At 31.7% G+C, this 15394-nt stretch overlaps 2 protein-coding genes across 3 annotated transcripts; both read right to left on the reverse strand.

Moving 5' to 3' along the window:
• Positions 1-374: 374 nt before the first annotated feature.
• On the reverse strand, positions 375-1647 carry LOC114395381 (AT-hook motif nuclear-localized protein 28-like). The gene has a single exon (XM_028357146.1). The coding sequence runs from the start codon at positions 1444-1446 to the stop codon at positions 631-633; it is 816 nt and encodes a 271-aa protein (XP_028212947.1). The 5' UTR covers positions 1447-1647; the 3' UTR covers positions 375-630.
• Positions 1648-6872: 5225 nt separating this feature from the next.
• Positions 6873-14837, reverse strand: LOC114395389 (AP-4 complex subunit mu-like). 2 transcript variants are annotated; one of them, XM_028357166.1, is made up of 13 exons: positions 14669-14837; positions 13661-13755; positions 12897-13100; positions 12387-12503; positions 12104-12232; positions 10906-11032; positions 10367-10470; positions 10148-10252; positions 9800-9894; positions 8226-8313; positions 8037-8097; positions 7860-7933; positions 6873-7213 (listed from the first exon to the last, which is right to left on the reverse strand). In XM_028357166.1, exons 1-13 carry the CDS (start codon positions 14724-14726, stop codon positions 7115-7117), a joined length of 1356 nt encoding a protein of 451 aa, XP_028212967.1. In that variant the 5' UTR covers positions 14727-14837; the 3' UTR covers positions 6873-7114. The 2 variants fall into 2 exon arrangements, with proteins under 2 accessions (XP_028212967.1, XP_028212959.1); XM_028357158.1 differs by having other exon boundaries at positions 10367-10473.
• Positions 14838-15394: the final 557 nt, after the last annotated feature.

Below are 15394 nucleotides of genomic sequence, written 5' to 3' on the forward strand. Positions count from 1 at the left end.
AACTAATCATATCATGCATACTACTTATTAAGTTACCTTAATTTCCTATATTTTAACCTCTTAATTTCAAATAAAAAAATTAAAAATAGAAACCACGTGTAATATGAACAAAAAATAATTCAAAACTCAGAAAAATACTAATTGAACAATTTAAAATTCGAAGTTAAGATAATGAATTAAACTAAATTAACGCAGTTTAAAATAATAAAACTTAAATAAATAAAATCATTTAATTCATCATTGAGTAATAATAACACTTAAATAACAAGGAATGAATTGAGTAATAATAACACTTAAATAACAAGAACAGGAATGAATGAAAGTTTATTAAACTCAGGATTAAGCAAGTTTTATCTGAATGAAGTCATAAGAAGTATAACTAAATCATAAATTTTCTTTCTGTCGAGCAAAAATCACAATGTCAACAGCTTTCCACTAGTATGAAAAAGAAACCAAGGATCAAGGGGTAATTAACGCACTAAGCATGACACCAAAAATCTAAATCATTGTTTTTGAATTTAGAACTAGAACTAAATAAGCTAACAGCAGCATTACAACTCAAACAACTAGATTAACGAAACAAAATTCACAACACAAGCACGAATTAAAAATAGAGTTGATTGATGATGATCAGAAAGGTGGTCTAGGGGTTGGAGCCCAAATCACATCCGAAGAAAGGTGACAGCTGTACATAAACGACTCAGCCGGAACGTGTCCGCTCTCCACGCCGCCACCGGAAACCGGCGGAGACTGCGCGTCTCCTGCGCCGCCGCCAGAGTTGTTCTGCGCCTCCTCCTCCGACGAAAGCCGGTGATACGACGGATTGTTGAACGACGCGGCAATCACGAACACCGTGCCGGCCGCGAGGAGCCTGCCGGCGACGAATCCGCCGACGATCTGCCCCTGCGGTCCGGAAAGGGACACGGCGAAGGCGTTCGGGATCGCCGCCGGGGAGGCGTGGTGGAGGAAGGTGGCGGACATGGAGAGGATATCGAAGCGGCCGTGGAAAGTGACGGTGGCGACGGTGGCGCCGGCGGGAGAGAAAGAAGGTTGACGGAGAGTGACGTTGGCGACGGTTCCCGAACCGGTTAACACGCACAGGCCAGTGTTTTTTCTGCGGCTGAACCGGGCTAGGGCTTCGACGACGTCGCTTCCGCCCGGGATTTCTAGAATGAACGGGCTCATGGCGGGCTCGGGCTCGCGCGTTATTATGAGAGGCGGCTTGGGCCTGTTCTTGGACCCGGGCGGGCGGCCCCTGGGCCGCCGCACCACTTCAATTGTGGCCCCATCGCTGCATCCTCCGCCGCCTAAAACTGATTTTTGGGCGACGGCGGTGTTAGGGCCACCGCTGCTTCGGCTGTCATCGTCCTCGGACGTTTGACATTCACGAGAGAATTGAAAAGGTTGATGCTGTTGCTGGTGTTGTGGCTGAAGCTTTGAGAACATGTTTGAGACAGTTCACACTTCAAGCTTCTTGAAGTTGTTGTGCTTGGTTCATCTCACCACATGATACTTGAGATATTATTCTCTAGCGTTGTTGAACAGAGATTGTGTGAGAAGAGAAGATTGGAGAAGGATTTGGAATTTGTTTATTGGAGAAATGGGGTTGGGGTTTTTATGGAGAGAGAGAGAGAGAGAGAGGGTGGGTGAAGATTGAACCAAGTACAGCCTAATGGAGAGATGGTGGTGTGAGCAGCAGGGTGGGGCCCATGGTGACAGATAAGACAGAAGAGAGGAAAAGAAAAATGCTTAATAAATATGGGTGACAATTAATTCTACAAATATGGAAATTTTAAATTTAGTATGTGAATGTATAAAAACTATAATAATTTATTATTGATATTTAAGAATTAATTTGTTATTAAATAATTTATAGAATTAATTTTTCATATTTGTGGTACATTGAAATATAAAATTTATGTTATTTTAGTTAGTTTTTGTTTTGTTTATCAGTTGAAGAATTCATTTAATTGTTCATTGTTAGTAAGTAAATTTTTTTTAGTAATTTTTAATGTTTTTTTAATGTTACTACAAATATTTTTTAAAACGTTAGATTTTAGTTTTTTATGTTTTCTTTTACTTTTATTTTCAATATAATTATTTTTTTATTATATTTTTAAAATAAATCATGATATTATTATTTTTCAATTATTTGAATATGTAATTTTACAAATTACTTTTTAACTAACTTTTGAGAATATACTCTAAATTTTGAATTTTGATATTTTGTAAAACAATTTATGTCTCATATTTTTAAAGATGGATTTAGTTGAAATAAAAAGTGAAGTGTGAATGATTATTTATTGGAATGAGATTTGTTTGTGTTGAGAGGAGAGGTTGAGTGGTAGAGATAGTGATAAGGACGGGTTTCGGGGTATGGGGGGTGCCCTTTTCCTGCCCCTTGCAATTAATTCAAAATCTTTGCACTTCTTCCTATCCGACACTTATTTTGACGTCAAAACCTTCCCTCTTTGCTATCCCATTCCCATGTGACATTTTCTGAATTGTACTTCTTCGCCAATTCAAACATGAATCATTGAGTTTACGTCAAATTATCCTCATTTATTAAGGTGGTTTCTTATTGTTATCTTTTAAGTTGTATTGTTTGCATAAGTAGTATTTTAGCAAAGAGAATTACATATAATACATATTTATTTTTAGTTGTGGTGGGCTTTGTTTAGCTTGTTTTTTCTTTTTTTAAAAAGACATTTAGCTTGTTAAACTTTTTATGTCGGTATTGTACATTAAAATAGCGTAAAGAGTTTTCATGAGTAGTAAAATGTTGATATGGATAGTTCACGTTTGAACTTCTTTTTTTAATCATATTTGACCTAAAATATTTGAAAAAAAATAATATATGCTTGTGTGTGTGTGGAGAGAGAGAGAGTAAGATTAAGTTATTTTTTCATAAAATTGTTCTATTCAATATATATATTCAACCATTAAATTAATATGTGTGTAAAGAGAGATTTAAGTGATTTTTGAAGTAATAATTTATAGATTAAATTACACCAATCATTATGACATTTAAAGATATTACACACATTTTCTTTTTTTAAAACTTATTACAAACATCTCCTAAGATTTGAAAAAATTACACAATTTTTTTTAAGTTTTAAAACCTATACAAATTTCCATAAAATATCGTTCACATTTAATAATAATAAGTATTTTTATTAAATTACTTTGATTTCTTCTTTAAAGTATGAGACAATTTTTATTAAAAAAAATAGTAGCAGAAAACTCAATAAAAGTTGTCATACTAATAAACCTATCAGTCAAATGAACATTATCATGAGCAATGAAACCATAGAATCAATCATATTCCAACAAATCTATAAGTCAAATGAATAATTATAGGTTTCTGAAATTAAATAAAATTACCTCAACTAAGTCATCAAGGATCTAACGCACAAAATCATCTTGATCAACTACATACCAATAATAATAACATTAAACCTAGATATATTTTAAAAACAAAGGGAAACATGTACAATTTTTTTAAAAACCTTGGGAGAGGTTCATGTAGGTTTTAAAAAATGAGAGACGTGTATAATTTCTTTAAACTTATGGGGAGATTTATGTAATTTTCTCTAACTTATAAAAAATTTATATTCAATAACTATACATATTTTTTAATATTCAACAATTAAATTAATTTTTTTAATTAACTTGAGTATACAAACTTGTAGAAAATTTTAAAATTATTTAATATTGGAATGAATAAATTTATTTTAATGTATTACATATTAATATATATATATATATATATATATATATATAAGTAAATATCAACTATAAGAATATCTAATTACAAATGTTTTATTTATCTAAAATTTAATTAGTGTACATGATTATTAAGATAATATAAAAAAACAGTTATTGGATTGTTAAAATTTAATATTCAAGAAGTTTAAGCTCCGTTTGGAAGAGCTTGCCAACAACTTATTTGGGGTCCATTTGTTTAAAATTTAAAGCAAGTTCTGTTTTTTTTTTTTTAAATGCTTTTTTAAGTAATTTTTTAACAAGTACGTAAGACTTGTTTCTTAAAAAAAGTAAAAGACTATTTTTTAAGGAAAAACAGTTTAAATAAATAAAATTACTTATTTTATTTAAGAATTTTTTTTAACAAGTTTAAACAAATAGACCATTAGATTTATTTTATGTTAGAAGTACTTATGAGTATTTTGGAGAACTTACGAAAATATCTTAGGGTTGATTCACAATATGTTTTTAATTTATTTTCGTAAGCTCTCCAAGATAGTTTATCATACTAGCTTACGTGGAGCTTATGAAAATCCCCACCTTCAACTCCCCCTGAAAACAGAAAGCGTTCATTTTTGTTTTTGTTTTGTCCTTCAAATAAAATTTTATAATTGAAATTCATAATAAAAAAATATTTTTAAATGTAAACTATTCTTTAAATTTACAATAGATTATTTACATTTTGATATCTAGTTTATTTTTAATTATTGAAAATTTCTTTAAAATATTTAAATTTAATTTAGAAGTAAGATGAAAAAGATAGATCGAAAGATATAAGCAATTAAAAAAATCATATAGGATAGTGGTTTGAGATGGTTCAAAAAAGTTTTTTTGGTTGGTGTACGTGAAGTGCATATCCAAAAGAGATAATTGTAAAAAAAAAAATTGAGAATAACTAATTGGAAAAGTTCAGTGAAAAAAAATTTGCTAATTGAGAAAATAAAGAAAGTAAAAGTTTTTACTTCTCAAAATTGTGCATTCTTATTTATAAAATAGAAGCAGATTAAGATTTGATTAAGACTACAGTAATATTAAAATTTATCTTATTTAAAAATATTCTCATATCATCATTCTCAACAATGATTTATTGTTTTCAGTAAAAAAAAACAATGATTGATTGTATGATTAAAAATAGAACAACTTTGAATTCTTATACAAGTCCAATAGTTGTCTAAGGAAAATACATTAAGTGAGATTAAAAATTAGACCCAGTTTTTTTTTTTTTTTTTCCAAGAGAACTTAAGTTAGACATTCTTTATATAAAGCATTTACTGGTGTGTTAGATGACTTTTTCCGGTTCTTCTCACTCAGAAATTTACATACGGGATAATGCATTTACTGTTTATTTTCTTGTTCGATTTCTATCTCATTATGTGGTATGTTCAAAATAAATATTTTTTTATATAAAAAATCTAAAAAGTAAGTAGTCTTTAAAAAATGACCGAGACTTTTAGAAAAGTTAAGCTAAAAAACTTTTATGGAGCATTTTTTAGACTCGTGATTGTATTTCTACAAAAAGGAGTTATGCAGTAGAATACCTGCAAAAACTTGTGTTATTAGGTCGAGATTATCATGATTCATGAACCGATAAGTTAAATAAATGTTAGTGAAGGAAAAAGTGTAAGAATAAGAATCGTACACGGAATTCATGAAAGCTGAACAGTTAGATTTAGATGCCTGTAAATTTTTTCACTGCTGTGTTGAAATGTGTAAATTGAACAGGATAATGTAAACCAGGAAAATATGCATCGAATGGGACCCCGGACTTCTAATCATCAATTTTTAACATTTTAACATGTAGCCGCCATTCACTCCCAATTGGCTAATGCATTGTTTGTACTTTGTAGTATTACTCCCATGACTTAGAAGTATTGAATTCTCTTATTCCCAGGAACATAGTATTTAGCTTAGCCTATTTAACAAAATCAGAATATAATTATTATACTCGATTGTATTCTTTTCCTTTTTAAGCCAGAACTGAATATTAAAATGTTTGCAGAACCAAAACATTCTGCATTAATGATTAACAATGTTGATGGTGGATCATCCCCATCAACCAAAAGTTCAGGCCTGGGCTTGTTTGAATAGATTACTTAGGATTTAAAGTTGTTTTTGAGGACAGAGGCTATGTTAAAGCAAAGCTATCATGTTTAACAAACAAAATGAAAAAAAAAATTACAGTTGTAAAAGAAGTCAGTTCTTGTCTTATCAATCTCATAAACAAGCCCATATATGATGGAAATTTTTTGTTGTATTCCCTCAAATCTCTTCCCAAATTCATCCGAATATCTTAGAATTACTTTTCAACAAACAAACAAAAATAAATTCTTTTAAAATTTATTATAACCACAATTATTTAAATAATATACTTTTCACAGATAATGCAAACAAACTTCAAATATAAAATAATTATGTTTTTGCTTCAGTAATAATAAGTAAAATTATAATTATCTACGTAATACACATACATAAACAATTCAAAAAACTATTCATATTAGATTTAAATAATTATAGTCCATACAATTTAACATTTTTTTTTATTTTTCTTCCTAACAAAATTATTATTTTTTATTTTAGTTCTTTTAAATCATGTTTATTTTATTTTTAGTCATTAAAATACTTTAGATAACACTTTAAATAATAAAAATACAATATCAAAAACGTTTAGGGAACTAAAAATAAAAAAATTAAAATACAAGAAATAAAAAATATTTAAACCTTAATATTAAACATAATCTATTTTAAATTATAAGTCTAACTTTAAGCTTTATTTTATTTGTTTAAATAATCGAACATCAGTAACCAACGGCTCAATGGACAGGAAAAACAACTAACCAGAAGTCTTTAACCAACTCAATTGGGCATTCCAGAACACCTTTTCCAAATTGCATTGGATAGTTTACCTTTTCATACCAAATTACCAAAATGCTCCACTCCAGAGATAACTTTTGGTTTAAAATACTGAAAGTGCAAATTGAATTGTTCAGTCACAAGCAAAGAGCAAGTCAGCAGACGACCCCCTTTTAAACTTTGTGTCTAAAGGAATGAGGTGCCACTAGATTACATACTTAAAAGAGGGATAGTGATCGTTTATGGGATGTGGAAAAGAAAGAAGAAAAAACTGATGTAATTCATCGAGGTTTTATGACCAGCTTGCTATTGTGTAATGAATGATAAATCAGGCAAACTGAAAACGTCATCTATATTCGACTTAGAATGTAAACTTAGAGTGTAATTTACAAATAAAGAATAAAGTAAATAAACAAAGCATGTGTGTAAAGAGCAATAAGAGCAGGAAAACAAAATAGAAAAACAAAGAGCGGGGGAGGGGACAGTGTTCTTAACGGCATCATATACGAGCGACGTAGGAATTCGCCTGTGTAACATATCTAACCCACCGGTATGGTTCATGCGTTGCAGATTTCTTTGCTATCTGCAAATACTTTACCTGCATTTAGAAAATTTATTAAGCACTCAGTACATTCAAATGAAACTCGTTTTTTGTTTTACCCGAATATTGAAACAAACTTCGGTTATGCAATGCTCAACACAAGTAGATAGCAAAGTATTTCAATGTTCTGTTTTGGCAAATGGATTTTAGCATTCATAAATTCGATTTCTCAATCAATATAAATAAATACAAAACATTTGATATTAGCAGAATTCCTAATTTAACTGGCCCAAAACATCGTCTGTTTTTCCAACCTGATTGAGAAAGATAAGGGGAAGGGGAAGGAGGCAGTTGCTCAAAAGTAGGGGTGGTACAGCTGGTATTCCATATAAATGATATGAAATTTTCTTTGACGTTGAGTATTTAATTATTATTAAAAGGAACTTTAGCCATGTTCAGGTATCAGGTATAGCTGACTACTAAACATGGCAGCACAAAAAGGACAAATAGAACCACATAACAAAATAGAGAACAATAATCACAGTAATGCATCTAATATGAGACTAATGTTCAATACAGACAGTTTCAGTCTTTCAGGGAGATCTCAGAATGAACACAATCAAATCAATCTACAAGAAGTTTGATAGAGGAAGATGTTTGGTCAAATCAAACTAGAAAAGAATCAGCAAGTTGATCACTTTACCTGAAGCCGTGAAACGTTATGCATTGGTATAGTAAATGTCATGCTCACAGGTCCTGATTCTTTTGTTATATTAACTGTCAAAAAAATAAATTAGCATAAATATGATATGTTAATCACTCAACCAAAGAAAAAGTAAACAATCCATTTTGTGAATGCACCAATTACAAGCATAAATACCGTGAGATTCCTGAGAAAAGGTTAGTTTTGCATGTAGAGTGTGCTCCGATCCCCCGACGATCTGTTTTGTAGAACATGAGTGACCATTTTCTCCAGAAAAAAATAATGACACAAATCTTACACTTTAAAGTTTGTTTGAAGAATGACATGCAAAAAAAAAAAAGCCTGGAAAATGACAAGAAATGTGACCTTTCTTAAACTCCATTCTAGCCTCTTATTTGCTTCCTTAAAATCAGTTGTTTGTCCTACAGCTCCAGGTTCCAGCTCAAAACTAACTCTGCAACATTTCCATATAACTTACATTAGCAACTATAATACCAGCCATCATTTATCCATAGGGCAAAATGAACAAAAAGCATGATATGCTAACTTTCACAGTACAGTTATAGAAAGTGCTCCTCAAAATACTTGATAATATTCCTTTGACCTTTGTTAATTGCTTTGTTAAAATCTACCATATGCAATGCAAAAGTCTTGACCTAATAGCTCAAGGTTTTAAGAGAGTCCTTGACACAAAAGCCTTTGATTCCTCCAATATTGATATAATGGTCCCTTGAACTCTTTTTTCCAACTACACAATTTCAGATTTCATACGTATATGTCATGACTTGTTGGGTGAGAACACGTGAATGGTTCTATATGTAGCATGGCTCCTCACACTAAAGCCTTCATAATTTCGAGTAATAATTTGGATACCCCCTCTAAAAATAAAAAAATTGATAGAATTGTAGTTCATTAAACTTCACGCTCCAATTTTTTTATGATTCAATCATTCTTCTTTTGGGGGTGAAATAGAGAATATCTAGATCAGGGGAGAAAATGGGTAAATCCCCATGACCTACTATATCTGACAAAGTGGATCAGCAAATTCTTGGGCCAAGCTGGATTTAAACCAGCGTAGACATATTGCCAACAAATTTACAATCTGTCCCCATTAACTGCTCGGGCATCGACCAAGGAACAGGAAAAATACATTTCAGTTTCTATTGAAAATTCATGATCAATCATCATCCTTTCTATTAACTATAAGAAATGTAGTATTCTATAAATTATATTCAAAAGAAGCTGTTTTATGGCACTCATATAACTATCTGATTAAATTCTTCAATCCGAATGCAAAAAATAATTAACAAAATAAATTGAAGTGTGGACAAGGCACACTCCCACCTACTTTGTGCTGAAATTTAACTTAGATTTGGAAGGGGCAACAAGAATTAAAATCTAGACCATATGATCATAGAGGTCCTAATATCATATCAACCAATTATCCCAAAAGCTCAAGACATTGGGTGAAAGCACATGAATAGTTTTATATATAACCTACTGAGTGTGGGCATCATCATAAGCAACTGATACAACAAATGATCTGATTATAACTCTAGAGTCTAGTCATACACAAAAATTGACAATTAATTGTGTTCAAAATTCCTTTCAGCATAACCAGTGGTCAAAAGCAACCCTATTGCTCCAAGGGGACTAGTTAAATAATAAATTTTAATTAATTAAATGTTATAATTAGTTCCCTATAAATATTTTTTCCTAAAATCAGTCAACAATCCCTTCCAGAGTTCTCTAAACCCAGCTCTACTCCTGTCCAACTCCAAAACCTATTAGGGGAGGTACTTTAGTAAGACTATTATAGCCAAGACTTCACAAGACATCAATTGCTGAAAGCACCAATATGTTTCCAATTAATGGAAAATCACTTTCAAAGATAATTTCTAGTAATTTTTTCAACAATATAGAGAAGTATAGAATAACACCTGGAGGTACATTTTGGTAGTGGCATCTGCACTTTGATAGTGTTAGCTGTTACACTTGAGGGAAACTCGGCACTTACTTTAAGAATTACTTCTGCCTGCAATAGCAACTTCAAAAGTGTTGGTGACTGCAAGGAAAGACAAATGATATGTGTGTGTGTTGATACATTGAAGATAAAGGAGAGGGAAATTTTTTATAACATCTTCATAATTTGAAACATTTTATTTGAATTTGATATATTCTAACACATCTACAAAATTAGTCCAGTGTTAAATTGGTGCAAAAAGAGTTATAAAGAGGACATATAAAGAACAAGACAAAGAAAATAACTATGTAAAAGTAGGCATCACCTTAAGTGACCCTGCTTCTTCAATCAAAGCATTAATACGAAAAGGAGGACTAAATTCCTGTGTCAAACGGTAGTTCATGACTGGAAATTCACCATCCGGTGGTACCTGTAATTGGCAGTGTACCATCAAAATAAATAATCAAAAGGAAACAAGTTAATAAAATACTTTTATATTCTAAATTTTATGATTTTCAAGACTACTTTGGTACTCACTACTCACCAGGGATAGAGTTCTGTCTATATCAAAACTATCAAGACGAACAGATTCATGGAAATTACAGTCATCTAATATAACTGTTCCTGAGCCAGATGAGCTCCTATAACCTGCTTTAGAAACATTTCCAAATAAGTATCAAAACAATTAAAAATCTTAGAAAGCCACAGGAAACAATACTTGAATGTCTGAGAAAGTCAATAGGAACATATACAAAAGCAACAATAATGAACAGTAGGAAAAAAATTAACACAATGCCCTCAAAGTTAAGTCAGAGAAAAGGTTCATAGAAAAAGCATCATTGAATATGCAACATTGGTGACCTTCATATACAAGGAAATATTAGTTTTTAAACAAAATCTATAAGATCAACGTATGGTTTCAACTTTCAACTGCCCCAAAAAAATCCATACATAAAATAGTCATATTTGTCCATACATTTTCTTTCTTGAAATAGGAGAATGAAATCCTAAGCATGATTGCTCAATTGTGAAGGAGAACAGAGAGAGCTGAACATTAAAAACCAACAAAAAATTGAAACTTACCGAAAGCTGATCCCTGGCTTCTTCCAATGGAGAGGTCATCATTAAGTGCTAATCGAATTTCAGGATTGCCAGAAAGATAGCTCTTCATTTGTATGGTGCCATCAATCTCAGAAGTCAGTATATATCCCTGATCAGATCACATTAAAAATACTAAGAATGATGAACAAAACATATGACAAGTGAATCATTTGAAAATACAACCAACAATAAACACGCCTTATCACACTAAGTAACACATCAACCACAAATTAACAAGAAGAAAAAAACTTACATGCTAGGGGATCAGGTAAATGGATTAAACATTGTCATTTTGTTCAAAACCAAGTGTTTTTAAAGGTGCATAGATCTAGACCTTTAAGTGGCTTCTCTTTTAAGAGTTCTCCTTGGCCTTCCTCTACCTCTATTAGGCTATCAATAGGACCCAACACAAAAGAATGAAAAGCATTAAAGCAAAGCAGACAGATAGAAGAAGGGGAGTAGAAGACTTCATTCTGAATTGTCAATGTTGCTTTTGAAAGGGGAAATCTTTGGAAGGAGAATTCCCTTCTCTACTTTCGTTAGTGACACTGATAATTCATATTGTCTGTCTTTTCTTTTGCAATTTTCTCTTCTTTTTCAGTCCTTTCTCATGGAAAAGTCAGACTTTGTTTTTGGGTATTTTTGATAGAGCTTCTATTGGTCTTATCCAGACATGGCCAAATCATCTTAGGTGAAATCCTGCCATATTTTCCTCAAAAGGTGCTACTTCTACTTTCTAATACCTTCATTTCTAATGTTATCTTTTCTTGTATGTCCATTCATCCACCACAATATATTGGAACTTTAACCCTAAAGATTTGGTACCATCAAAGTGCTAGTTTGCTATGATGCATCAAAAAATTTCATCCAACATTGACTAATTATGTTTCTTTAAACAAGTTAAGCCTTGACACTCTGCATTAAGTAACTAGATGGTAAATAATTTTAATTGGAATTGATGGTTATTTACTTAGATTAACTTAGTTTCAGACACTAGAGTCAAGTGTAAAATTTGATCTCAGATTTACATGCTCTCAACACATCATAATTATGTTTTGTCAATTAGCATCCTGAAAACCATAAGCAAAGCATCTATACTCATGATACATGATGGATGAAGCAACAATGGAACAACACAATGAAATTCAGTCATTTAATATTTTAAGATGTATTTACTAACACTGGAGCTGAAAGTGATGCTGATTTTCTCAATTATGTCTACAAAAATCTCTTCCCTCTTTCTACCCCCAGGCTCTGTAGCAACAACAGATTTTGTGACAGCTATCCCTGGCATTCTTTTTGTTCCTTGCTGCATGCAACCAAAATTAAGAATTAGTAATACCATAAACAAGTGTGTTAGAATAGTTGTTTATTATCTGTGTTCAGCTTTTATAAAGCTGTTTTTGATTGTATCATTTATTCTGTACTTAGGCAGTAGGGATTAAGCATATTAGCCATCATACCGTAAAAATTGCAGCAGGTCCAAGAGGTGGCAGACGTGCAGCATCAATTACAAGCGGCTCATTGAAAACATAGGACTTCAACAATTCAGTAGATGTTGTTTGAACATAACCAAAATCCTTCAAACAATGTCATTAGGTCACTCATAAGTAAGATTTTTGGAAACATGACTGATTGACTATGAATCTCAGGTCAAAGGAGTAAAACATAAAAAAAAAAAAAAAAAAACAATTGCAAATAGGCTCTTCAGTTCTTTTTAAAAAAATGAAAACCAGATACAACTTTCACCAGAACTTTCAGCGGTTTGTACTTTCTGTTGTACACTACCCGAAAAAATTGTAAGCATATCTGTTGTACAGTGAAGAAAATGAGCCTCAAGAGTGAAGATTAGATTAAAAAAAGGGAGCCAGCCTGGATAAAGTGAAAATTTAATTCAATAAAGCATTAAAGTTAAGAAATCATGGGACTTTTAAAGAAGGAAAGAACCAAATAGAGCAAGAGAGGAAACTCACAATAACTTCATCAAGTAACTCGTACACAAGCACAAAGTTTTTCCGTAATGAGTCTTCATTGAGAATCCCAAGGTAATCCTTAATAACTCGAGCAATTCTTTGTAAAAGCTCCAAGACAAAAGAAGGTGATGTATTAACCCTTGTAGTTGCAACAAACAATAAGCCAACAACTTTCACATGAAAGTAATTTACTCCATCCACATTCTGTCAATGAACAAGAACACAACACAAAAGAAATCAGCATATTCTACCAAAGCGTAGCAAATGAAATAATGTGAATAGAAACTCACAGCTTTAACTAAAGCCATTTTATGAGATCTATACACAATTTTAATTTGAGTAAATTAAACATTATATTACTATCAAAACCATAAGCGGATGACATTGACAATAATAGATATCAATAATGGCAAATGGAACTAGCATTTCTGCATATAATATATAAATTGAAGGCAGGGCATAGCGATAGTTAGCATGACTGGTCATTCATCAACCAAGGACCAACAGATTGGGATCTCTCTTCACCCTCCCCATTCTAAACATTCCAACCTTTTCAATTGTATAATGCAAAGCAAATACATGGGACTGTGGGTATTCTAAGGTGGTTGATGTCCCATGAAAGTAACTACATTATAGGATACAGAGAAAACTGACCTAGGGGAAACAAGGAGATGCAATTATTAATTATTAATAACGTTCCATACTCTTTCAAGCTTAAAGCACATTATAATATGCTCTGCCTGATTTAGAAAGATAATACCTACAAAGACAGGTGGTGCCTCCAGCAGTCCCCCATCTTCCCAAAACTTTACTTTGCGGAAAAATATCTCCGCACTTCCCTTCTGCACTTCACCACGATCTGTAATCAGCACAATAAAGTAGCAACAATCAGAGAGTCTGATAGTAAAAGATCTAACCATTGGGATAGGATATAATTTCATTCAATCTAAAAACTGATATAATAATAAATTTCTAGTGATAATAATGTTCACTTTACTTTCACTCCATCCACCCTTGACTCTTCTCAAAAACACTTACACTTACAGATTAGAAGCAGCCGTATGCTTGCATTCCATTCCACAGTATATCTTAATATTTTAATTTTTAAGGATCGATTTTGCTTGACCTAGGATATCTAATTTTAAAAGCAGCTACACAAAATAGGAAAAATACAACAAGGAAACTGAAACAGAGACAAGGTAAAATCATAAGCATCAACTAGATTTTGAACTAATGTTTGAGAAACTCCGTGGCTAGCAATAGTGCAATCGCTCCCAATGAGTTATAGGTCATATTAAATATCTTGAAATGTGTTATAGGTCAGCGTCCAATACAGATCTCAGCAATTATCATATCATGAAATGCATTTCCACAGTCTAACTCTAACGAATCAACATGCATTCCAATTAGCTCGAGCTCCTGCAACAAAATTTAACGGTGCAAATATCTCATCGAAATATCATTGTTCAGATATTTCAAAACGTAATCAGCTACGCAACAATCGTGTTTCTCAATTTTGCCAGGGAAGTAACTAAAAATTAATCAGCACTCGATCAAGATGTGAATCAAGTAAGATCTGGATGCATGACCTCGAATTACCGATTATTGATTTAAAAATAATCTTGCTATGGATCAGTAAGATGAACTAAAACACTCTAGCTGAATACAAATCCATCGAAACATTGAATCGAACAACCAGCACCAGATCCAAAAGCATAGAAAACAAAAATCGCGAAGCAAGAGTGTGATTCGGAGAGAGAGAGAGAACTAACAATCTCGAAAAACGATGTTATCGCCACGCTGTGACAGAACGAAGAATTGCGAGATCATGGCTCCGCTCGATGCACGCACCTCCTGCAGCTGCTGCCTTTGTAAATGGCTAGTAGTATTATTTTGATATTTTCTTCGCAGTGAACATTACTCGTTGCAATTAACGGCTGTAAATATATATATATATATATATATATATATATATATATATATATATATATATATATATATATAATTCTTAACTACAGATCATTTTCGAATTAGCTTACTATAATTTTGGACTTATTTTTAGATGGATTTAAAATTTATTGGTATAATAATACTTGTAAAAAGAGTTTTTAATTTATACGTGTTTTTTTTAATCAAACTTATACTTAAATTTATTTTTTAAATTATTTTTATTTACTATATTATTTATTTTATCTCCTTTTTATTTTTTACGTATGTTAACGGGGTTTTTTTATCCGTTGTCACACTGAATTTGGATCATCTAAAGTAAAAATACATATAAAATAAAAATAAAGGTACATTCATCCTTATTTAAAGTAAATTAAGTTTATCATATGTATTAATATGAATTAATGTTATCTTCTTTACTTTTTTACTTTATAGATTTTTCTACTTGAGAGGAATTAAATTCTAACTACATAAAAGATAAAACTGTTAAGAGCTTTTCGCTTTGTATGATGGGAATCAAAATCTGAATCTGTGATTAAGGGATAACAGCA

This window comes from Glycine soja, chromosome 2 (genome assembly GCF_004193775.1).
Source record: "Glycine soja cultivar W05 chromosome 2, ASM419377v2, whole genome shotgun sequence".
Taxonomy (NCBI): Eukaryota; Viridiplantae; Streptophyta; class Magnoliopsida; order Fabales; family Fabaceae; genus Glycine; species Glycine soja.